The sequence below is a fragment of the Vulpes vulpes genome, chromosome 3 (assembly GCF_048418805.1).
Source record: "Vulpes vulpes isolate BD-2025 chromosome 3, VulVul3, whole genome shotgun sequence".
Classification (NCBI taxonomy): Eukaryota; Metazoa; Chordata; class Mammalia; order Carnivora; family Canidae; genus Vulpes; species Vulpes vulpes.
Window position 1 is genome coordinate 140,508,348 of NC_132782.1, and position 26,800 is coordinate 140,535,147.

The 26,800-nt window shown below is 33.4% G+C and overlaps 1 protein-coding gene across 50 annotated transcripts in view; it reads right to left on the reverse strand.

The window, feature by feature from the left end:
- Positions 1-26,800, reverse strand: part of ADGRL2 (adhesion G protein-coupled receptor L2) — a 619,577-nt gene that overhangs the window by 50,816 nt on the left and 541,961 nt on the right. For 35 of the 50 annotated variants that reach the window (XM_072754766.1, XM_072754780.1, XM_072754755.1 and 32 more), the window contains one exon: positions 5,636-5,745. In XM_072754766.1, the coding sequence (XP_072610867.1) occupies positions 5,636-5,745 (110 nt within the window). Of the gene's footprint in view, positions 1-420; positions 1,214-5,620; positions 5,746-26,800 lie in introns of those variants that run through there. The other 15 variants (XM_072754763.1, XM_072754778.1, XM_072754759.1 and 12 more) reach the window with 3 other exon arrangements.

Here is a 26,800-nt window from a genome sequence, read left to right on the forward strand (position 1 = left end):
AACATAAATACTCAGAAAATGTAACTAGGAACAGAGAAAAGTAAATACAAGGAAAGCAGTGATGAAACGACCAGGAGACCCTGTAACCATGGCATGCTATGGAGAGGGTTCTGGAAGCCAGGCAAGATGACACTTTAATAATAAAATATCCAAAGGTGTCAGAAAAAGAGAGAAAGGGTGAAAAAGAAACACAGAAAGGAGCAGCTCCCCCTCGCCGACTTCAGAATTTTTACCCCATCACCAGATTTAGCAGTCATATAATTTCATTGTAAACAGTCGACTTCTTTATGAGGTGCATTTATGAGATCCTGCTGATTATTTTAATCTCAAGAGTGTTGTGGGGGGAGGGAAGGGAGGAGGAGGTAACATCCATAAGGCACATAACAGGGAGCTGGGGTTCAGACTGTATACGTTATTTACCTTTTTGCTCCACTTCTATTTTAAGCATCGGAAGAAAAACAGAAAAAGTGCAAGGAAAAAAGAAAAAAGATTAAAATAAATTGACTATTAGTCTAAGACTGAATTCGTAATAGATGCTAAATATAGGAAGAATAAGAGCTGTACTACTTTGGATAAAGAGAAACACACAACAGGAAAACCTAGCAGGAGAAAGATTCTAAAGTTACATAAAAGAACATGGATCAATCATTTTAGTAGATTAAGGAGGCAATACAAATATGTTGGCATGTTGCTTCACTTAGCGTACCTGAATAAATAATGAAACTCTTCACTAATGCATGGTATATATACTCTTGCCTTTCCAAAGTCACTCAGCATTTTTATCAAGTTTTACTTTATATATGTATGCTACAGACACAAATGCATGCATAAGTGTATCAACCCCATCTACCTTATTATATGAACTCAATATTAAGTTGACTAAAATCAGGTAAGTATAACAACAGGAAAAATAAATATGACAACTCAATTTTGGAGCTTAGGTCAAATTTAATGAATATTAATATGGTTATATTGTAACATTTTCCCAAAGATATTTATGTAAGAAGAAATACATAATTATGCATCTTAGTACTTTTCAATTTTTAAAAATTATTTTCAATTTCCAGAAAAATCCATCTTAATCATAAGAAAAAAATGCCTCCTTTGCAGGAAAATATATAAATCTCCTCTGCTACCCCAATAGGGATTTTGAATGATGGGGTAACATAGTGCCTTTCTTCCCCATTAAGAATAAATTTACTTATTTAGGTTTATATATACATTATAAAATTATTATTAAATTCCCTCTATTATGTATCTTAAACTTGTACTATTAAGTCTATTTTTTAAAAAAAAGTAAGCAAAATACATACAAGGAAAAAGCAAGCACAGTAGGCAAGGAGAAAAAGGAAGAAAGAATTATGGTTAGCTTATTATGACATCGTCAACTATCATCAATTTACACAGAAAGCAAGCTGGCATGCAATGACAATCATACCAAGCATTCAAAGCAAATACCTTGACCCCACAGACCCCATAAAAGGTAAATGCTTTCATAAAACAAACCTGATTAGTACAATTATATGAGAAAAAAAATCCTCCCTCCAAGAAGTCTAAAGAAACGGATTATATAGTTAGGAAGGGTGCTATATAAGATTCTTGCTGGTAAATAGAATTCTAATAATTACAAACCATAAAACACTATTTTAGATTATATGTAGGCTTTGAAGTATGTTGCCTGAATTTCATAAAGTGACCAGATTAATGTCTGTGATTCTCCCTCTTTCCTTATTAAAATGCATTAGGGTGTGCTAATCCTCTATCTCCAAACTGATTACTCAAAGATACTGTAGTTGCACATTTCATTAAGATGTCTTAGCTTGATTAATTTTTAAAAATTACAATAATTCATCAAGATTAAATAATGACCTCCCAAAATACCTCAGGGAGAAATATCGTACAAATATTTTTGCCCTAGGAATAGCATATAACCTTCTGCATTAAGCCACCACCTCCCCATCCAACTTGATCTATTTAACCACTTTCAGGAAACATACTTTCTCCCTATAATGTGTAATTCTGACTATATCCAGTAAAACTAAGAAGTTCAGTGTTACTGATATGAAACAGTTCTTTTTTATAAACCAGTAGTCCTGAAACTACTCCTCAATGGAGAACAATATTATACCTGCTTAGAATCAATAACGGAAGGGCGTGGTGGGAAAATGAGGATAAGAGAAATTATTAGTGTTGTGACTTCTCAGACTATTTATATACAGCTGTATTCTTATTTTCAGAAAAGGATGATTTCACTGAGCTGAGTAAATCAATTAAATGTAAAGGATGGGAATAATACATTTTAAAATATGTTACATATTTAAGATAGAACTTAAAATTAAGTTCAATAAAGAATGCATAAAATATCTGTTTTGTATGGATTGAAAATTGCCAAGCTTTATAAATACACTAAAATGACAGTGAATTTGCTTAGCAAAATATTAGAGAAGCCTTTGTGATTTAACTAATTACTTATACTAATAATAGAAATTATATATAACTTATAGTTCTGATGAAAACAGAAGTAACACCCAAATGTAAAAATAAAAAATAATTAAACAAAACCTTTGATGACTGATGAATCACATAAGATATGGATATTGAAAACAAAAGTCCTTACATTATGATTTGTTATGAAAACCCAAAGGACAGAGATTCTGTCAAACCAGCCAAAATTCCATCAACCCCGAAGAATATAAAAATACAATAAAATTAATGAAATTAGCATTCTTCATCACATGCCAAATGTATATTACAACTTGTCTTAAAAGATTGTGTAAATTAATTCATAATAATACATTTACTATTCTATAGACCAAACATAAATACACGACCCACTAACATCAGTGGAGGACCACATGGATATGCAAGACATGAAACTGACCCAAAGACACTTAAGCCTACATACTCTGTATCTGAAGTGACACACTATTTCATTTTGAATAATCTTACATTTATTCATTAAAAATACTTAATCAAAAGTAATAGTTATTTTTCTCGTCAAATAAAACTTATAGCTAAAATTCTGGTATAATTTGGATAATTTCATGATAATTTGAAAAAGAGGGCACAAATGTCAAAACCAAATCTTGTCTGTAGGGTACAAAATTCTAATAATTATTTTCCTTTATCCTAGAAGATCTTTACGGCTTCTTTTAAACACACATACATTCAATTAATTACTAACACTCGGTTAATGATAAAGGATAACCCCAGGATACATGCATTTTTGACACAGGCATTATCTGAGTAGGTATAAATATCACATGTAATATTACACGTGCCTGTCTATAAACATAAAAAGTAAAGCAAACAATGACATTTCTAATAAATTCTGTTTAGTGACTTTAATATAAAATTTTCAAAAATCATGGGAAATTTCTTGAGGAAATTTAAATAGTTTCAGATCTGTAAACTCCTAGGGAATCTGCTTTGGATAGAATCTGGCATAAAGCCAGGCAGTAAAAGACATAATAAATGTAATTTTTGTCAACTACGTAAAGTTTAAAAGGGGTATGCAAATGATTCAAAGTACAAAAACACTATTAAAACAAGGAGAATGGGAAAGTTACAGGCTTAAAATGAAAGTATAAGGGATGGGTATAATAGAAACATAAAGAAACAAAAGGAGTGGAAAATGAGGAAAAGAGATAAGGAAATATACAATCCTACCTAATATCAAACAATTTAAAAAGATCCTTTTGCATTAAATTTTAATATTAGTGAAAATCATGCAATATATAGTGTGTCACTACTGTACAGTATATAGGAATCATAATTCTACACTTTAGCATGGAGTAATTTGAAAAAAAAAAAAAGCCAGACTTATTTCTGCCTCGTGCAAACATCTAGAAAGGTAACAGCAAATTAATTACTAGTGTTTTTTTTTTTTAAGGACAAAAACTAAAAAGAACAAATACTTCTCTGAGTATAGCTATTTGCAAGTTTAGTGCACAATAATCAATACTTCTGGAGAACTGAAAAAGTAAAATTTTGAAAGTTAGATGTTCCAGAAGATATCCACATTTTCCTTTCTAAGACAGAGCAAGAAATAACTCAAGAGTCTGAAAATAATATTTGCTTAATACTGTTCTTGGTCTATAGACTAGGTTACAGGAACTGGCTCCAGAAAGACAATTCTTGGCAGCTCTGACTGATTCCATTGTTTGGGAATGGATGCTGTATTCCTTTTCTAATTTGAGGACAGAAACCATGATAAATTCAAATGAAAGCAACTTTACGGAACAAAATTTTGGTTAGCTCAAAAGAATGCAACGTTCCTCTAGTGGCACAGGAGAATGATTATGTAAGCCACCAACACTACACACAAGAGAAATAATATAAAGATCAGTGCACTCAGTAGGCTTCCAATCCTACAAATGGTATAGAAAATACTGAAAACAAAAAGCATCCATTTCACAGTAACACAGGAACACAGAGCAGGGATGAAAAGAAAAGATAATCTGTGTTTGGCCTTTAACTGATACCCACAAAAAGCCAATTTATCAAAACTGTGGGCAGAGAAGAGAGAGACCGCACCTTCACAGGATATATAAGAATGTATTACTACCATATTGGACATATTATATCTATCTGAATTCAGCCCCTTGGGTTTTAGAAATATTGATGGTCGGGACATATAAATCTATCAGAGCTAGTCTTTTTTTCAGGGTTCTGGAAAAGGCAATTTCATTATTTAGTTTAAATCCTTTTTTTTTTTTTTTGAGGAGGGAAGTGTACAAAACTTTCTTAAATCATTAAAATCGCTGCTAAAGAACTTTCAATTCAGATGCTCATGAATCAAGTTTACAGGACACATCTTTTTTACCAACTTAAAAAATAAAGAAGACAAGAACACTATTAAACAAACTAGCTTACAAAACTGACCTAATATACTGAAATTTTTGGTTGTCTAAAATGCTTTTTTCTACTGAAAGTGCCGAATACAATTTAGCAGTATGAATTCTGAGATTAGGAGGGAAAATACACAGAATCAGAGCATTAGCTAAAGACTACTGATGAAAACTCCATCTGAATTTTAAATATCCCTCCACAGGGTCTAATGGATGTTGTCAAGTTAAAAACAGAAGTACATGCAAGACTTTGTTACATCTATTTTATTTACTGTAAGATTTCAACACTGAATCTGGTAAAGAAATGCTCCTGTAAGGACAAGGAAATAAAAAAAGGAAAGCACTTGCCTCAGTTACTACAATGGTAGCTTTTACCAGGCACTAAAGTTACCACAACAGCAGGTAGCCATTCAAGTAGCTCACGATTAAAACCGAAGTCAATTCCTTCTTTAGAAAACTGTGAGCCAAACCAATTTGTCAGCAACTGGTATTGGGCAAAAGTACAGATTTCTATCTGCCCTACTGAATAGCTAATTCAAGTTTGTTTTCTGGAATAACACTAGTCTTAAAAGCCAAACACTTAAGAACACAGACAGACACTTGGCCAGCATCACACTATGGCTTCCTTCCACACTTCATGAAGCTAATTGGAGGCCCGAGTCTGTTAGTGCTCTGCATGCATAATGGTTTTGTAGGCCATAAACATATGCTTCTTTCACATGTGTAGTCTTTCAGCATCAACGAGGAATGCTGGAGAAAGTGAAAATCACAAACTTCATACTTACTGTAAGGGACACATTCATATTGGACTTCAAGATATTTGTATGTTCCAGGGCATGGATCAGGAAATACATCTGACCCAGTAACTACTATACACTGTGTTCGATTGTTGCACCTAGAAAACAAAACAAATCAAACTGGTATAACATAACTGTTTATTTGTTTTCAATAAAGAAATTTAATACAGAACTGATTCATATTTTCTTTAAGCAACTAGTATTGTAAAACAAAAATTTCAACGTAATAGGTTGCTCCACATTATTGGGCAAATAATGAGCTATAAAAATCCTATTTTATGTTGTAATGCTTCTGTATCATGGGCCACACTACTTTTTAATTCAAAGTAAAAAGAAAATAGCAATTCTCTATTATTCTACTATACATTTAATTGTAATTTTTAGCATATTCAACATGTACTATAAAAGTATACCTGCCACGTTAAGAATCAAAAATAACAATTAAAAATGATACCACGAGCAAAAACAATCATAAACTGAATGGCTTAGAAGTTCTGAGAACATACTATAACAAGGAGGGAGCCAGGTTTTTTAAGTTTACTCGTTAAATCCAGTTTTGAGTTAAGTTTTGTATGACGGGGACTTTCTACAGTCTTCTGTACCAGATTCGAAGCTAACAGATCACACCTTCCATGCTCTGGCTTGATAAATGATAGAACACACTTAAAGCAGCCCAGTGCCTGGCCCATACCATGTCTCAGACTGTTGTTACTCTTGTTATGTTCATCGATCACAATGTGTTTATACCAAATATGACATAAATCTAGATTCATGACAAAAATCTAGATTCTTCTAAATTAATACTCTCTGAAATAAAATGTTAGAAAGAAAGACACTAACATGATGCTTAGAATGTCCTTATTTATTACTATTGCAAGTATTTTCTCATTTTTCTGTTGTCACTTATTCATCATTAGGATTAAGGCAGAATTTCAGGCAATTGATATTTATTTCAGCTCTATGAATTTTTCAAAATGATCTTTTCATAAGCTTTATAAAGGCAAGAACCACTTCCCTTTATAATTTGCCTTGATTACATTCCACAGAACGTAATGTTTGCAGGGTTTTATTATATTTTCTGATAGTATATAAATTAAGAAGGCAAAGCAAACAGAACAAGGGCATTATGATAAAATTTATTTAACAATTTGAATACCAGGTATTCTATAGTGCATAAAATAACTGGACTATAAAATGGCAGATAAAGAATGAAAAACCAGCTCATTCTTTTCTTTTTTAGCACGACGAGTAACTAAAGGACAGAGGAAGGAGACCTGCATTAGAGAGCGTAGGTATGTTAAGTCATGCACGTTGGAGCCATTTTAACTCAAACCAGATGGATTCATTTTTAAAGAGCAGCAAGACCTGAAAACTTCCACAGGATCAGACAGGTAACTTTATAGGCCCAGGTAAATGTAATAAACCTCAAACAAAAGTCTTAAATATTACATCAACTATAATATTGCTTGTACAGATATTAAGCTAATAACTTTTATCACCATTTATCTAGAATACTATATGCCATATATTAAAAAATACCATATAAAATAATTTTCAAAAGTATGAACAATGAATATGGTGCAGTGTCACATTCTTATGCAAAATCATATTTTACTCTCATTATCTGTATTTTTCTTGAGCTAGTTCAATCATTTGAAGAAATCTGCCAATGGTTCTCCACTTAGTGTAAATGAATTATTTTAATGTGAGTGACAGAACCAATTCTATATCTTAAAATTTTAAATAGCAGATTAATTTAAAGTTTGTCAATATATCAGTATCAAGTATTTCAACTGTTTCATTTTCTTCTTTCTTAAATTTTACAACAATAAGAGAGTTTGCCAAAAAAAACCAAAACAAAAAAATAAATTAAAAAAAAAAAAAAGAGAGTTTGCCATTTTGTTAGAGTTTCTTGATCTCCCCAGAATCCTAAACCACTGCCTGGTCCTTACCAAAAAATAAAGTGCTTTTATTTCCTTCCTTATGTTCATTTATACCTGCAAGGATCTTCCCATTATCTCACACCCACACCTTCAGAAACTAACAAATCTAAACTCCTTTTAGTCAGACATATATACTCCCTTGGTGTACATTTTATAGCCACTTGACAAAACTCTGTCATGTTTTTGGGAAAACATGACAAGAGTAAGGGGGTGGTGCTCAAGGTTGAAATGGACCAAGACTGTGAAGGATTCTGGACCAAAGTTAAGGAGGATGTAGCTCAAAGGATTTGGGAATTTCTATAATTTAAAAAAAATAAATAAAGAATATACTGAGGCACCTGGGTGACATAGTCAGTTAAGCCTCTGACTCTTGGTTTTGGCTCAGGTTGAGATTTCAGGGTCATGAAATGGTGCCCCACGTCGGACTCCTCATTCAGTGCAGAATCTGCTTAAGAATCTCTCTCTCTCCCTCTACCTCTGCCCTCCCCCCCCAACCCATGCATGCATTCTCTCTCTCTCTAAAATCAATCAATAAACCTTTTTAAAAATAAAGAAAAAATATATTGACAATTATCCATCTTCCCCAGATGATAAGATAAATAAATATGACTGCTATATGGGATCAAAAATATATTTTTATGCTTTTCAGTGTTACAGAATATTTGCAAGAAGTATACAAGGGATAAATATTTCTTCTTCCATTACATTTTGTTTAAAAGAGACCAACACCATAAAATGAAAAATAATGGTTCATATTTACTTTTTCTGAACTTTTTTTGCACTAGTCATCTGACCACAACTACAAGTTCAAATTAATGTTAAAAGCAATTACCATAATTTATATCAACCATGTAATTTTATTTCTTTTAATAATCACATTGCACAAAATACTTTAAGAGAAAAAAGTGTTATAGGGCTATATTCTTTTTTTTTTTTAATTTTTATTTATTTATGATAGTCACAAGAGAGAGAGAGGCAGAGACACAGGCAGAGGGAGAAGCAGGCTCCATGCACTGGGAGCCCGATGTGGGAATTGATCCCGGATCTCCAGGATCGCGCCCTGGGCCAAAGGCAGGCGCCAAACCGCTGCGCCACCCAGGGATCTCAGGGCTATATTCTTAAGTAAGATGGAGGCAAGGAGACTTAACAGAATTTCTTAAAATAAAATTATATAGATTTCTAGAATTCATAGCTTCTCAAGATGTTGAAAATGTTCATTTTTATGAATTGGAAATACTAGAAACTAATCTTGAGAAAAACTGGAATTTGGGGGCTAAAACAGGAAAGGGTCAGCAAGAAGAGGAATGCAACTGTAAGAAGTATAAGACTGTCATATTTTCACACTGTTACCCTGCTTCATGGGAAAGAATATCTAAGCTTTAGGAGGACCAAATGATGGAAATAAAATACAATTATATACATTCATTTATGAATGAAGTGGGAGCCTTATGTTTTCAAATTCAGTAAGTGTGGGAACACTAGGGGAAAAAAATACCAAATGTGAGCTGTTATGACTGACAAAAATCTGAAAATACCTTAATCAGGATACTGTTAGTAAGACTGTAAAGCTGTAAACTGCTATTGAAGATAGGGAAAGAGAAAGCAATTAGCTACAGAAGCAAAGTAAATTCTCACCAACTGCTCTGCTTCAAGTTTTCATTCTAATGAGAATGAAAAGGTACCACTAAGCCAAGCAAAGAAAGGAATTTAGTTGCTCATATTCTCAGTCCTGGACATAGTTCCTGGAATGATTTTCCCCCACTTCCCCCAGAGACAAAGATTTATCAGTAAAGGTATAGCTTCTATTAACAACTGTATGTTTTGGTAATATTATGTGGATTCATTGTTAAAAATCTACAATTTTCTTAAATGTTAAGCATAAAAATTAAGTACGAATGAGACAAAGCAGAAGAATAGGATTTTTGAAAAATAGGTGGGTTTTATCTAATTATTTAATTAATTCATTTAGAGAGGGAGTGGGGGAAAGGGCAGAGTAAAGGAATCTCCAGGAACCACTGCAGACCTGGATACGTATCATGACCACAGCCAAAATCAAATCAGACGCTTAGCCTGCTAGACACCAAGGTGCCCCTAAAATAGATTTTTATTTATTTTTATTTTTTAAAAGAGTTTATTTATTTATTTACTTATTTAATCATTCATTCATCCATTCACTCACTCACTCACTTATTGATTTAAGAGAGAGAGAACATTCATTTATTTAAGGGAGAGAAAGCATGAGCAGAAGGGACGGGCAGAGGAGAGGAAGCAGGAGAGAGAAGCAGATTCCCTGTTGAGCAGGAAGCCCAGAGCAAGGCTTGATCCCAGGACCCTGAGATCATGATCTGAGAAGAAAGCGGACACTTAACCAACTGTGACATCTTTAGATCGGTTTTTAATAGCGACTTGAAGGGAACACAATTACTGTCACAAAACAATGAATACTAAATATATTCTAAACACTTCAAACTTTAAAAAACTGATCTTACATTATTTTATATTTGTAAAGACGCACAGATGAATCAGGATAGTCAAAGCACTGATTCTCAAAATATGGTCCTTAGAACCAGTAGCACCAGCATCAGCTGGGAACTTGTTAGAAATGCATGCTCAGGTCCCATCCCAAATCAACAGACTTAGGAATTGTGGAGGCAAAAAAACCAACCAGCAATCTGCATATGATTCTGATGTATGAGAACCACAAGGTTAAAAGAAAACATGTTTAGATATTTTAATAAAGAATAAGTATATATGGAAACACATACTTTTTGCTCTATAACTCTTAATAAAATACAAATGAAACAAAATCATTAAGCCATAGGTACAATTTATACACCAAGTTAATAGAATTTACGATGTTAACATGTCTTCTTCCCTAATTCTAATTTTAATCACAAGAATCAAGAGTTTTAGTTGCCCTAATTTTCAGCAGACTAGTTATTTATAAATTCCTAACATGAAGGGTATAAATAAGTACAGTTTCTAAGCACATGTATGCATTGCATGTATGCCATTTTTAACAACAGAAGGAAAATATAATCTTTTCCTAAATTTTGGCTAGCTAATGAAAATTTCTAACACTAAATAAATCTGGAAATAGTAATTTTTGACAATCTATAAAATGCACCATGTCTTCTAGGAGGATGTCATTGAAAACAATAACAGGGATCCCTGGGTGGCGCAGCGGTTTGGTGCCTGCCTTTGGCCCAGGGCGCGATCCTGGAGACCCGGGATCGAATCCCATATCGGGCTCCCGGTGCATGGAGCCTGCTTCTCCCTCCGCCTGTGTCTCTGCCTCTCTCTCTCTCTGTGACTATCATAAATAAGTAAAAATTAAAAAAATAAAAAAATAAAAAGAAATGTTTTAAAAAAAAAAAAGAAAAAAAAAAGAAAACAATAACAAAAAAGATTCACTGTAATCACTGCAAATTTTTCTATATTCAACCTTCGACTTCTTTCTTAAAATAAATTTTAATAAAGTGGCTCATCTACAGGAAGAAAATATATCATTTTTAGAACTCAAGGGCATAAAGGCAGCTCTTGCAAATAAGGTCTAAGCAACAGAGGGTACAATATATGATTTAACACCACCTGGTAAATAAATGTAGAAATATCTAATAAGCATTCAGTCTCAAATTCCAAGCATTTAATCATTTTTTAAATATTTAAATGTATTTCCCAAGTTGGCATGTATAGAAAAAAGGCTAATTATTTCATATTACTATGTCAAAACCACTATCAAAAATATCACCTATGTATTAGTTCTATACATTATTTTAGGTTGCAATTTTCTGATTATCATTTTAAAATATTTTTTCTTCTAATTCCCTAACTAATCTAAAATACACAGAGTACAAACACTCATCCTGAGAGTTCCACATGTTAACTAAAATAAATCCAATAATAAATGCTTGGTTACATTATCAAATTCAAACACCAGAAGAAAAGTATTACTTCTGACATTAATATTCATAAAACTTGCATTTTAATCATAAGCCCCATCATCTACAATGAAGAAAATCCTAAATCCTACTTTACACGTCATAAAGCTGCTTTAAATGGAGCAAAAAACCCTGAATTTAAAAAATTAGTCTAAAACTCATTCCTGCAAGTCTTTCTACTCTAAATGGAAAAAACTTCTATTTAGTAATGAAGCCAAATGTACATCTCAAAAGCTGAAGAAAGTAAAATTGCATAATTTTGGAGATTAATGCCTATTAGTTTACTTCCTATGCATAAGGGAATGCCAATATATTTGGCAGAAAAATTTAGAGTATAATGTTTAAAGTCTGTGATATTGTCTAGGTTTGTGCATAATATATAAGAGAAAAATGCTTTACAAAATAATGAATCTCTTAACCATCGCAATTAGCATATGGTAAAACTTAAAAGTATTAAAATTGTGTATTTTATCTTCCAGATGTAATCTATATTGCCAGGTTTCAATACCAATTTTTAAGGCATCCACAATCATTTTTGAAATTAGGTTAAACGTTGCCAACAAAAATGTGTAATTGATGAAAAGGCATTTTATAAATGTGTATTATCATTAATTTACATACGTATATGGAAATTACCTTAGAAATTGTCATGCACAAATCAGCAGTACTTTGAAGAAACATTATCTTTTATTTTGGGGACAGTATTGATTCATCACAAATGAAATGTTAACAATGCAAACAAACTAATAATATGTTGCTTTTTCTTAATCTTTTAAAACTAAATGAAAGAAGGCTCAATGCACACATTACTAATAATCTGAGAACAGACTGTATAAAAATCAACAACATAGCACATCATTTGACTCTGTTCAGAAGCAAAATCATTGGGGAAGATTAGTGTTTAAAAGCAGAGGCTTTAGGATCTGAAAAAGCTGAGATTTTAGTTCTAGTTTGCTTCCTTAACTCTGCGCCCATAGCAATGTATTAAACCTTACATCCTTCTTTAGAAGTTTGTCTTTAAGGTTAGATCGGATAATGCAGGCAAACTCTTTGCACAATGCCTCAACAAATATGAATTACCAAAAACATCAATAACGATAAGAACTCCCTTATATAAGATGGACACAGATTTGCAAACCTTAAAGGGGCAAAACACTTTTTATTGTTCCAAGGTAGTTCCCTTACTGTGCGTATGACTTCCTGCGTACAGCTTTAAAAACAGGCTAACTATTTATGCAAATTTGTTTCCTTTCCAACCCTAATCTTGAATTGTACAATGCCCAACAAATTGCTTTTACTCTTCTTTTGATTATCTTATGCTCATTATTACACTTTACCAAGTGCAAAGTATGGAGATGAGATTCCATGTGTAATCTATTGTGAGAGGTGTTTTAATCAATAGTCTTGTTCTGCTGATTAAGCAGGGGCTTCTGTTTTGGCAAGATAACATTAGTTTCTCCAGTCATGCTCCAAAAACCATTGGGAATCTTCAGCAGATCATTAGATATGCTACAATAAAGCTTTGGTACATTCTCTTTTCTTCCTTAAATTACTTCTTCACTGTCCCATCATTCCCTGTCTCGATGGCACTGCATTATTATTGCATCTCCCCTGAAACTTGCACTAGAGCTATGTCTCCAGGCCATAGGATGCCATTTTCAATTGAAGCTTCTGCTTGAAAATATAAATTAAGAAAATTTCATTATCTCCTGCCAGGGGCCATTATTCACCACAGTTCTAAGGAAGATTAAAAATGCAAAATCTACCGACTTGAACAAATACTCCAGCATTCAACAGAAAAGCTCAGTATATCATGACAGAAACTAAAAATTAATGTTTGCTAAAATTTGAAGTCACCCTCTAGAATTGGTACAATTCTTTATTGAGCCTGTAGGTTCAGTGAAGATTGCTTCAACAGTATCAGTCTCTTTATGGCATCGGTTATTTTAAAAATTCAATTATAAAATATGAGCAATAATATGTCTGTTTTCTTTCCTGCGTAATCTTCTACCTTAGTTAAAACTGCTTTTTGGAGACAAGATAAATGCTCTCAAGGTACCAGGTATCATGTAATGACACACCTTTCCACAGTGCCATATGTAAACAGAACATTGAGGACAGTACCCTGGAAGAGTTGAAACCACATCCACATGGGAGATTATTTCTTCTAAATGGACACAATGTCTACAGTGGAATTACTGGAACTGAATCCATTCTCTCATTAATAAAGAGAAATGATATTCATTCCCTTGTCTCAATTATTAAAAACAAAAAACAAACCTATTATATGTCTACACATAAATTTTATTGTACTCAAGTACACACGTTTTATAAGAAAATTAGAAATGTTACTACAAAGGGTAAAACATAAGAAGAAACAGAAGAAAAAAAACAGCTTTTACATTTTTACTGGAAGTGACTGCCTGACACAGAACAGAAATTTAGTAATTGTTTTTGAATGAATGAAATAATGATGAATGGTTAGCCTGGCTATTTCTGTTTATAAATAAACACAGGTAGTAGAAAATAAATACCAGACATCCAATTCTGCTTCAATCAGCTGTACCTGATTCTCAGAGAATTCTGTCAATTTGGACATAATTTTGTATCATGAAAGCCAATGATATAGCACTTAGGAGACAGACTATTTAAAGGCAGAGGAAAAAAGTACCCTTTAAACTTCCAAATCATTGCATACACTGACAGTTCCAAATGACCAAGAAAAGAAGGAATAGTACTCTAGGCACTAGAACCCTTGACCTTGAGTCCAAATTTAGAATAAATTTTTACAAACATAGCAGATGACCTTAGAATATGAATAGCTCTAATGTGAATAGGTTTACTCAAGAAAAGCAATTCAAATAAACTGAGTGTAGAAAAAGAAGTTATCTTCCAAGATAAAAGTTGACAATCATTCTCACAAATCAAAAAGGGAAAACTGAAGTGAATTATTACATCAAAAGTCTTATTTTTTATTGTACAATACTCATTTAGCATCTGAACTTCTAAGAAAAGTGGGTCCCGTTTTCTTTAAATATTTATTAATGATGATTTGTGAGCCTAACTAATTGCTAGGTAAACATAACATTAGGAAGCTAAATGGTGTGTAATTATTATGGAAGAAGAAGAGGTGTTCTATAGTAATGTTCCCATTTGTCACATAACTATGTTCTCATAATTTATTTAATAATTTGTGTATTCTAGATTTCAATCCATCACATAGTATTTAATTCTTGAGGCATATTAAGATATTATACTCAAAACATTACAAAATATGTGTTGAAGTATTTTGAAATCAGTGACATAAAGCTGAATTATAGAAATAAAGTTATTAGTAGAATCTCTAGGAAAATACGCTTGAATATTGGTACATGGCATGGATACACAATTTGGAAAAAATAACAATTCCTATTTCATTCAGTTTCCTATATGCTGGTGTTTTTTAAAATTTTAAAGACAATCCTGATACCCCCCCCCCAAATGCAACTGTGATTAAATACTTGCAGATGTATTTGAAAGAAAAAGACAATTTATTAAACAACCATAAGTAAAAATATAAAAATTTCCTTCTGTACTATCAATATATAAACTTAAACTTATTTGACTGAAAAAGTGTACACTATGTACCAGAAATAGAAAGCCAAAATAAATAAATATCAGGTAACCTACGGCAAGTCAACAAAAGCTTTCACAGTAAAATCCTGTGTAAGCCCACATTCAAAATACTGTCATTCCATTTTTTGGCATGAGAAAAACAGGAATAACAAAAAAGTGATACTTTCCATAATCATTTTGTGTCTGAATAAAATACTATGTTAGGAATTATAACCTGACAGTTTCATACTTTAATATTTGCAGTTAAATTCGCATCCTAGAAACTTAATAATCCCCCCCAAATTCCACATTAATTACTAAAATAAGCATTAGAAATGGCAATGCTGATCTGCTAAAAACAACATACTATGTTTTAGAAACCTTTGAAATTCCTTGCAGTTTTTACTGGACCTTGGGGTCAGTTTAATGCAAATTAGGCTTGACTCACTCAGAGCCTTATTAATCCAGTGCAAAATCTCTTGTTTGCAGAAATGCACATTCAACATAAATGTGCTTGCTTTTATTAGCAAAATAAGAAGTATTTATTTACAAAGCATGCCACTGAGACTAAGTTTCATTCACAGGGTCATCAGGTCTAACTACTTAATGAAAGGAAAAGATAATTTAAGTGGGGATTAAAACTATAAAATTTTGAAATACTTAAAAAAATCTCCTCTATATCCGAATTTTCAAGACCTCTGCTTTTAATAATTCAAAAAATTATTATGACCTGTATCAATTAAGAACAATTATTTATAAAAATGTTAACCTACTACAGTTTGCACTTGCAGAAACTATCACATTTTTAACAAGGGAAATGGGAAATCGCTATGGGATGCCCCAGTTAGATTAAATTAGCAAGAAACTTGTTACCAGACCATATAAAAGACACAGCGTAATAAGACATGACCTTGCAGAGCCTTGGAGCCAATCTGTGATGTTTTTCCTTCCTATAACCCTTGCTAATTATCTGCAAAGTTGCAGACCCTTTTGTCGTGGGTTATTTTTCTTCAAATTGTGAGGGGATTTTTGGTTTCTAAATATTTAATTAGTCTTGTTATGATATGAGAATTGTTGTACATGCCAAGCATTTCGATTTTCATACTCTATTCCTTCTAATTATCCTCAGATTTAGATTGGTCATCCCAAATCTTTTTCTTTTGTAATTATTTACTTCTTAGAGATCATTCGGTGAAGAAATATTTCCACCCTTATGGCTCTTCTTTTTCACAAATGGCTTTTCTGGTCCGTTAATTACCCGCTCAGAGGATTAGAGTTTGAAATAATGCAAAAGAACCTGCAACTAAAAGGAGTTTTAGAGGACAACACTGAGTAAACTAGATTTTTGTCACTGCAATTTTAAATTCCCCTAAAAGATTACTCCCTTGGTTCAGTTATGATTTTGAAAAAGAAGTAAATTATGCCATAAATGTATTTTTCTGCCTCCCCAAATATTTGATGGGGCATCATTTGGTCAGTATTATAAATCTCTGCATACGAAACAAACAAGTATAGTCTAATTGACAGCTAATATAATTTCTGCTTTTACAGACCTCACTTTGATAACAGCACACCAACAAATGTTCCCAGAACTCCTATACAAATCAAAGTGCAGGCAAACAAAATCATAAGACTTGATAGACAGGCTTTAAAAAAATTTCTATCTACTCAAAACTTAAGACTAAATACAACTTTTTGCTGACGTATTTAACTGACTCAGGAGAAATTTTCATTTTTTATTAAAATGACTATATTCTGTAAGTGCCTGGATTTTTTTTTCTTTCATCAATAGTCAAGAAAGCACTGTTTTTCTTTATCTGAAGTGAATTCTTTTGACATAGAATCTCTCACATCTTTCATTACTATTTTCTCATTAAACATTTTCACCTAAATACACTTTTCTTATACAGCTTTTAAGTAATTTATTTTCCTCATGTAACTTATGAAATATTTTGGTAGTAAAATAAGCAATTTAGTTCATAAACAAACATATAGGAATGCCTTGTGTAAAAAGGGATGCAAAAGTATGAATGAGCAGTGTCTTAATAATATGAGTTGAATTAATAATGTTGGAACAGGAAAATATGCAGAGTTAATATTTCCACAAAGGGTCAAGAAAGTGAAAAGCACTCTCATTCCAAAAACAAAGTGCCACATAATTATCCTGAAAGCTATGAATATGTTTCTGTTAATTATCTAGTTTTAATTTTGCACCCCATAAAAATTGTTGTCTGTGTTTTCCTTAAGCTGTAAGATTTCCCATCTAGAAAATGCATCAGAACAGAATTCTTACAGAAATTACTATCTATATTTCTTGAACTTTTTCTTTCTTAAGAGAAAGACCATCTGAAGGAACTTAAGTGTCTGAGGTAGAACATTTTTAGAGCTGAGGACAGTAGGCTACCGTTTGCTGAACTGTTTTCCATCTTACAGTGATGCCCTCCATGCAACTCACTGTCGTGTACTTAGGTGTGAGGGAGGCAAACGCATCAGCTAAGGAGGAGGTATAGAGAAAGCCAACACATAAACTACGCCGGCCAAATAGTATTATATTCATCCTTGATTAATGGAACCTGAAGTGATCTTTGTCTCCTTTCCCTACAGCAGGAATTGTCTATATAACTAATTTGGCAATTAATCATATTCTGCTTTGTGGCTCATCTCTTGTATATTTTGCATCTTAATTTTTATTTAACTCAGCAAGTATGTTCCATGTTTAGAATGAACTAGGTAACTCCTTATGCTTTTGTTTACATTCTTTTCCAAATATCCCTAAGAGTGCCGGGCACTTATTTCTATCAGGTCTCATTCAATGCCTTTAGTTGTTTCTAGAGCCTAGTCTTACCTCTCCAGTTAGATGTTGTTAAGCTTCTTTTAAATCCATCAGAATGCCTAGTTTTATTTATGGCAAAAAGTACTCACTCAATAAATACTTTCTAAATCAGAATTCTCATTCTTCTATTATTCTATTAAGTGTTTTTTTAAAATCAAAGGGATGATTCAAAATGTCTTGTTGATACATACCAGTTGTCATTTCTTTAATAACAACTGTGGAAATTTTGTATACATGCTTACCTAACTGTTCTGTAAGACAAGAGACGAAAAACAATAAAGATAAAAAGCTGGAACCATAGACTCTTGGGATACTCTTAGCAGTAGAGCAGGTGTTGAAGGCTAAAAACAATCCTTAATACCTATAATCTGAATATAAATAATCAAATTCATTAGAGACTCTTTATAAAGAGGTGGATACTGTGTGGTTCATACATTCTCAAAATTAATGGAGTCTCACCTGACTGATAAATAATATGGCAAATTTCACTGGCTTACTTATGATAAATCAGAAGTAATCTTTAATCATGACAAAATATTCATAATCTAATCCTTTTATCAAATTGACTATCACTGCAGGAGTCTCATGTGTTTGCACAATTAAAAACCCCATGTTAGCTGTATATAATAAGGCATTACATTTGATGCAAATCCTTTTCTATTGAAATAAGTGCCAAGCTGACAGCAGGAAGTAGCTGATAAGAAAGCAACAAGGCATTGCTCATGGCATTCTCGATAACTGTACACCTACTCATAAGCATTCGGTCTTCAGCATATTAACTCAAAGTGCTCTTTTTTTAAAAAAAGCACAGATCAAGGGAAGTGTCCTCTTGCTGCATCTCAGTCTCAAAGGCGAGAAATTATCTAAAAATAGACAGGTGACAGATTGATAAATAGATAGATAGACAAACAGGAAGGAAAACAGAGGGAGGGAGGGAGGGCAGGAGAGAGGAAATGAAAATTTTATATCCACCTGTGATTCTAGCACTAGAAACAGCAATGTAAGACATATGCTGTTTTATTCTAGGTGTAGAATTATCTGTAATTTTAAAAGCAGAGTAATATTCTAAATATACCACATCCAAACAATATCTATGCAGAAGAAAATGAACAAATGGATATGAAATTATGTATTACAGTTCTCTGCTATAAAAAGGGTGAACTCATTGTTTCAGAATTAATTTATAGCACCTAAAGCTCTAGTGTTATTTTCCATATTCACATTATAGGGCTAAAAATAATTTTTAAAATTTATTTTATGGAGCTATTCCATAATTTTGAGAAATAGAAAGAACACAATTTTTCAAAGATCCTTTCTCCCTTAGCCTAAGTACAAGAAAAGAATTTATAGTGCCCAAAAGGAAGAAGAAAGCTGATGAGATGCTTCACGGTATAGAAAGTTTGAAAGGGTGAGGTCAGAAGTTGAATCACTCCCCTAACAGACCTATTCAGCATTCCCTCAACATTATAGTACATCTTCCCAGGACATTGCTCATCACTTTCCCTTCTCCATCAGTTTTTAAAAGTTTATTGTGCTCAGAGACTTGGTACCATACTTATTTCTGTACACATCTCATCTCTTTTTTTTTTTTTTTCACATCTCATCTTCTTCACCAAACTGTATCTTTGAGGGGCTCATGCCTTTTTAAGAATCTGTGGAAACATGCAGTGCACAAGGCTGTGCCTTATTCTACAATTAACTACATAAATATCAGTCTGTAGACTTGCAAATACATATTCTTGCAGGTTGGTTCATAAATACCTTTACAGTGTTTGGCACGTTCGCTTGTACATCATATAGCTGAGTAATTATTTAGGAGCATAAATCAATAAATGAAAGATAAAATCTAATTTTCATAAGTCAAGCATAGTTCTATACCCACATGACAAAAACCAAATCAAAACTTTACTTATTTATATGGTTTGTGTGAGTTTTTTTTTTTTTTTAAACTACAATGAAGGTAGAGGCTTCCATTCCATGTTATATTCCTAGCCCGAATTAGCTTCATATCAGTAACTTGTCTGAAAGGCTCAGTTCATCGTGACCTATAAAATGTTAGACTCAAGAGCTTTTAATACCACTAACACCATGTCCAGGCTTAGGAGTACAGGGCTGTGTGCTATGAAGCAGCAACATTACTCCTCTGAAAGCTGACATGCAGTCTTAGGCCACAGATATAAACAGGGTAAGCATATTAAATAATGAATGACTAGGAAAACATCTCTTATCACTGCAGATTAAAGAATTAAAGACAATATATACCTTATTACATTATACATATTAAGATCTATGAAGTTGTTTTAAATTTTTTACACATCTTATAAAAGTTATAAATAAATGTAATATTATCTTAATTTAATAAACTACATTTGAGGTTCCATTATTTATTTATTTTTAAAGATTTATTTATTTATTCATGAAAGACAGAGAGAGAGAGAGAGAGAGAGAGGCAGAGACACAGAAGGAGAAGCAGGCTCCCTGTGGGGAGCCCAATGCGGGACTCGATCCCAGGATCCCGGGATCATGACCTGACCCAAAGACAGACACTCAACCACTGAGCCACCCAGGTGTCCCTACATTGCATAAGTTATAAAAGCTAGAGAGTGTTAGAATTATTTTTATTTGCACAAAAGTATTCTAATCCTTAAAGTACTACATTCACAGCACATAATATTACATATTTTATGTTAGGAATCACAGTCAATTTATTAAGTATATTTGATATATCATTATTAAGAAAAAGAAACAGTAGAAGAGCTTGCTACTGTTCTCATCTTTGACCCTTCAACTTTTCCATTTCAACAACCTCATTAATGTCAAAATGCCATGAGAATGTCGGCCTGCTTTTAAATCTCTACAGCCTGGGCAGAGCAAAATCTTTTGGATTCAATCAGGAGTGCTTTCTTTTCGTATTCAGCTAAACAGCATAATAGCACCACAAAGGTCAGAATATTACCTTTATTAAAGGAAAAGGATCACATGACAAAGATAAAATGCCATCTGTTGACCTGAGTTGGGCAACTGGGGGGAAGGGTGGAGGGCGGTTTTAGTTTTTAATTGCCGGAGTCCTACAATGTATGTAACCAGTACCATGGACAGGACTCGTTTTTGTATTTATTATTAGGACCTTTCTTAAGTTAGGTAACATGGGAAGCAGAGTCTGAGGCAGGTATTTCTGGGAGGCTTACAGAGCTCTCGGAACTGTCAGGGAAGCAGAATTGGGGAGAAGTTTAATGTGGTTGCAACAAAGGCTCTGCAAATTCCTCAGAGAGGGAGCTCTGGAGTTGGGAGGGCCCTTCAGAGCTGTCCCAAAATGAAGCAAAGGATGAGGAGGCCAAGCCTTTGTACTGTGGCATTCAATGAGGGCTGCCACTGGGGAGAAGGGTTTAAGATCCCGTCAGCCGGGATCCCTGGGTGGCGCAGCGGTTTGGCGCCTGCCTTTGGCCCAGGGCGCGATCCTGGAGACCCGGGATCGAATCCCACATCAGGCTCCCGGTGCATGGAGCCTGCTTCTCCCTCCGCCTATGTCTCTGCCTCTCTCTCTCTCTGTGACTATCATAAATAAATAAAAAAAAAAATTAAAAAAAAAAAAAAAAAAAAATTTAAGATCCCGTCAGCCCATGGCAGTCGTGGGCCGGGACTCACTGGGAGCCCATCAGCAGGCAACTCCTCTGGCTGCTGGGGAAAAGAGTGCCTGGTCCTGGATGGGGACTCTGAGGGCACACCACCACATCCACTACCACACTGTAATTGTAAAGAGTTTAATGAACTGTTTTCAAAAACAGTTCTTTTAATGATACTACTCATTTTCACAGATTTTATTGTATTTCATCTTCGTGTACACACTGACATGTCAATCCTGTTTACTAAGCGATATTCAATGGGTTTCCTATAGAGCAATGAACCTTAACAGGCAGCTTTTAATTGGCCCACATAGGCAACCGCATTACTATTAATTCCACAGCTACCGCATAAAATAAAACCATTGCTTCTCAAACTCTAGAGCAATTAGACCTCTCGGCTATTTGGCTAACTCTGCTTCATGATACCCAATGCAGTTAATTATATTTTTTGATGTTAATAGTCTCTGTCAGTCTCAAGCATAACTTCTCTTTGATGAATATTTAAATTATATTTGAATAAAAAATAATCTTGGTTACATTTCATATTCAGTAATCATCACAGCTTAATAAAGGTCTACTCGTCAAGGGTTGAAATAAATGGCAATGCACATATAAAGGTCCCCAATCAACTTATCAGATAATGTATTTGTAATGACCATTATTTATCTTTCTGTCTAACATACCTGTTTATATACATTTTCAAATAGCATATTCTCATTCACCTAACAACCCACAAATAGATTTCAAAAGTTACTTACAAACATTCTTTTAAATTATATATGCAGAAATCCATGAATTAACAATGAGAACATCTTAGGACTGGGTCATAATTTAATGTATGGAAAAAATACCAAATATGACATATCCTAGAAAAACTGGCGTCCTTTCTCTTGCTTCTTCTTGCTGCATTGTTTTGGCTACTTCCAAGAGTAATAATGGGGGAAAAAGGTTTGATTTGCTAAAACATTTTTTGATTATGGATTTTATAGAAACCCACAAGTGATTACTAAAGAGAAGTAACTTAAAAATACTATTTTTTTCTTCATATAAAGGATGTAACAGGCCTGTAGGGTTAGGGTGAAGGAAACTTGCAAAAATGGGGAACAGAGTAAATGGGAGAAAAGTGTAAAAGCAAAACCCATTAGTACAATTCTTTAAATATTTGTTTAAACCTCAGTTTAAAACTCCCTTAGTTTAGCCTACATCATAATAGAAAGGTTTTAAACAAAGCATTTATTTAACATAAACTGTGAAAATGGGTTTTTTATCTTAAATCTTTTATTTAATGAATAAATGAATGTTTTGTTATCTTATCTACTTAATTAGTGCCCCTTAATAAACTGGTTTGTTAAATTTTTAATTTTTTCACATTCTCATCCCAAATTCTAAATCCTTAGACTATAATGGAGACCCAATGAAATAAAATTAAAAAGATACAACTGAAATGTCTTGAAACGTATACATCAATCTATGAATGTTGAGTAGAACACAGCCAATTTTTCAAAATTGTAACATTATAAACAAAAATGGTAGGGACAGATTCAAGTTTTGAGAGGTCTAAAGCTTATAAATTTTAGGGGTATCACTTTAGGAAAAAAAGTAGAAAACTAGGTACCAAAGTGAATAATTATTTAGGAAAAAAAAAGAAATTACAACAAACAACACATTTTTAAAAGCCAACAAATATCACAAGCAACAAAATCCAAAAAAGTGAAATGATATTTTAATAAATTAATTACCAGCATTACTTTATATTTTCCTTACTAATTTTTTCATCACAAATCCTCATTGTCTCATATATAACGATTTCACAGTGTCACTTTCCGTAATTTTGGTTTTCCTCTAGAACAGCTGCTCAAAATTTGTTATTTATTTATTCCTGATAGTTGGGATACATAAAGTGTATGCCTACAATGTCACACAGGTGCTCATGTTTGTTGAACTGCTACAGCCTATGCCCCAAAAATACAGGTATTCTGATAAATTCTATTTTATATGATACTCATTAAAAGAGGGGATCAGTATGTTGTTTTTAATAATAAGTACTGCATCTGATATATTGTCTATGTACTCCCCAAGAATATACAGAACTTCTTGTTTTGATTAGTTATATATGAGAACCAAATCGTCCACTTACTATTTAACACATTTAATGACTGAAAAGATTCCACAGACTAGCTTCTGGCTCCATACATTTCAAACATTATTTCTCCTCCACTTGCCACATACTTCAGGTGCCATAGGACACATTCAAATTGTAATATGACATCTGGCCTTGCACATTTATGTCACAATCAGTAAGGCAATATAATGAATAATAGGAGTAATTCTAGACTCCATTTCTTCACCAGAATAGCCAGCAATAACTAACTGTACACGAGTGTCTGCAAAACCAAATAAAAATACCCCACTAAATCCAAACTGAATTTATCGCCAGTTGAACCTCTACTTAACAGAATCCCAGTAGCTCTTGGCTACTCCTAAGTGGCCATAAGTGAGGGGAAGTGTAATAGAGAAGAAGTCAGAGAATGAAATCAAAACCTTAAAAGATTGTGTTTAAATATCATACTTCAGCAAACTTTACAAAAACAGATGACCCTTTGAGCACACTGCTAGGGGCCCTAACAATGCCTTACAAGAGCCTGTGCAAGTGACATGAGAAAATGCTCCGTATCACTTGCCATCAGGGAAATACAAATCAAAACCACAATGAGATCCCACCTCACACCAGTGAGAATGGGGAAAATTAACAAGGCAGGAAACCACAAATGTTGGAGAGGATGCGGAGAAAAGGGAACCCTCCTGCACTGTTGGTGGGAATGTGAACTGGTGCAGCCACTCTGGAAAACTGTGTGGAGGTTCCTCAAAGAGTTAAAAATAGACCTGCCCTACGACCCAGCAATTGCACTGCTGGGGATTTACCCCAAAGATTCAGAAGCAATGAAACGCTAGGACACCTGCACCCCAATGTTTCTAGCAGCAATGTCCACAATAGCCAAACTGTGGAAGGAGCCTCGGTGTCCATCAAAAGATGAATGGGTAAAGAAGATATGGTTTATGTATACAATGGAATATTCCTCAGCCATTAGAAACGACAAATACCCACCATTTGCTTCGACGTGGATGGAACTGGAGGGTATTATGCTGAGTGAAGTAAGTCAATCGGAGAAGGACAAACAGTGTATGTTCTCATTCATTTGGGGAATATAAATAATAGTGAAAGGGAATATAAGGGTATGTTGGTAAATTGAACACCAATAAAAAATAAATTTATTTAAAAAAAAAAAGAGCCTGTGCAAGTGAACGGCTTTGACATATTTAAGATTCATTAGCGTCATGGTAAATCCAATTTTAGAAACAGAGTAATATTTTCACAAATTAAAGGTGAGTTCTGTAACAGTGACAGGTCTCTGGACTGAAAATACGAACAGAAAGACCACTGCTGGGGTGCTTGGGTGGCGTCCGGCTCTTGGTTTCGGCTCATGGTCAAGATCCTGGGGTCTTGAGGTCAAGCCCCAAGGCAGACTCTGCACTCAGCGTGGAGTCTGAGATTCTTTCTGTCCCTTTTCCTGCCTTCTCTCTCTAAAATAAATAAATCTTAAAAAAAAAAAAAATGAGAGAGACCACTGCTATCATCTCAAGACAACTCATACAGAGTGACTATCATTTCAGACACACTCTTTAAGGCCATGGCGAGTGTGTTGAGGTGAATTCTAAAACCATGTCTGTGTTGGCTGTACATGACACATGAAGAAATATTAGGAGAACAGCGACAATGTATTAGTTAACAATATACTTGACTGATTTATGTGAAATAAGTATCAAGACTACAGAATTGTTCGCTTCTTTTTATTTCTTCAAAACCTGATTTTTCCTAAAAACATCAGAGATATTAGGTCCAAACCTACTGTGAAATAGCAAGCAATAAAACCTGTAACTAAATTGCTATACAGTATTTCAAGAAAATACACACCAAAGTAAAAAGAATAGTTCTTTAAAACCTGTAAGCAGATAATACATAATGCCGATCAGAAACCTAATTATCCACAATAATTTTCTTTAGGCAATGTACAAAATAGTGTATGGATACTGGTGTTTTTTTGTTACTGCTGCTATTGCTAGTATGGTCTCGGTACAATTTCATTATATGATATACAGAAAAATTAGCAAGGCCATAAAATATGGCAACTTAGCTCTTTTAAAATAATTCAATATCAAATATTTTTCTCTCTTCATTTGGTAAAATTAGCCAATAGAATATATTAAACATTTTACTGATTCGCAATTGCTACTTGCTTTTGAGTGATAAAGCAGAGCTGCTCAAATACTAATAAGAAAATAAAGTAAGGATGTGGAATAAAACAATGACTCAGGATTTTTTCCTCTACCAAATAACATATAGGAGTTTTAAAAACATTTTTTTAAAGATTTTATTTTTATTTATTTATTCATGAGGGACAGAGAGAGAGAGAGAGAGAGAGAGGAAAAGGGAGAAGCAGGCTCCACTCAGGAAACCTGACGTGGGACTTGATCCCGGATCTCCAGGATTAGGCCCTGGGCTGAAGGCAGCGCTAAACCGCTGAGCCACGGGGGCTGCCCCATATAGGATTTTTTTACTCACTTAAAGATCTCAAGAAGATAAAAAGGATACTTAGAATGGAAGATTCTCATCTTCACTCAAAATTATGTTTTATTATTTTTTACATAATAAAATATATAATAAATAGTATATTTTAGATGGTGATTTTATTTCAAAGCTTTAATGAATATATGTCCTAATTTCCTGGTAATAAACATGCTGATAAGAAGTTGCACTAAATCAAAAACAACAAGAACAACTACAAAACCCCTCTAAAATGTGAAGTTACAATTCATAATTTATTTTTTATAATGGTAGAAAATATGTTATTACATTTCAAAAGCATTTGCTTATGAGTTTTTGGTGGACAGTGGGGAGAGAAAGCCAAATCAAAAGAAAAATAGTGAATATGTCTTATTTGAAAATCTAATAAAATTTCATTTCTATTCTCTATAACTGATTAAGCATCTATTTTTATTTGCTTAAGCTATAACATTTTTTTAAAAAAGACGCTTGTAAAACATACTTATATATGACACTAGTAGTATGTCACCAGAGGCAGCTATAAACACTAAATAGAAATCACACTTAGGTACAAAACAAAGTACTCAGTTGGGTATTTGAAACTAGTCTTATGTAA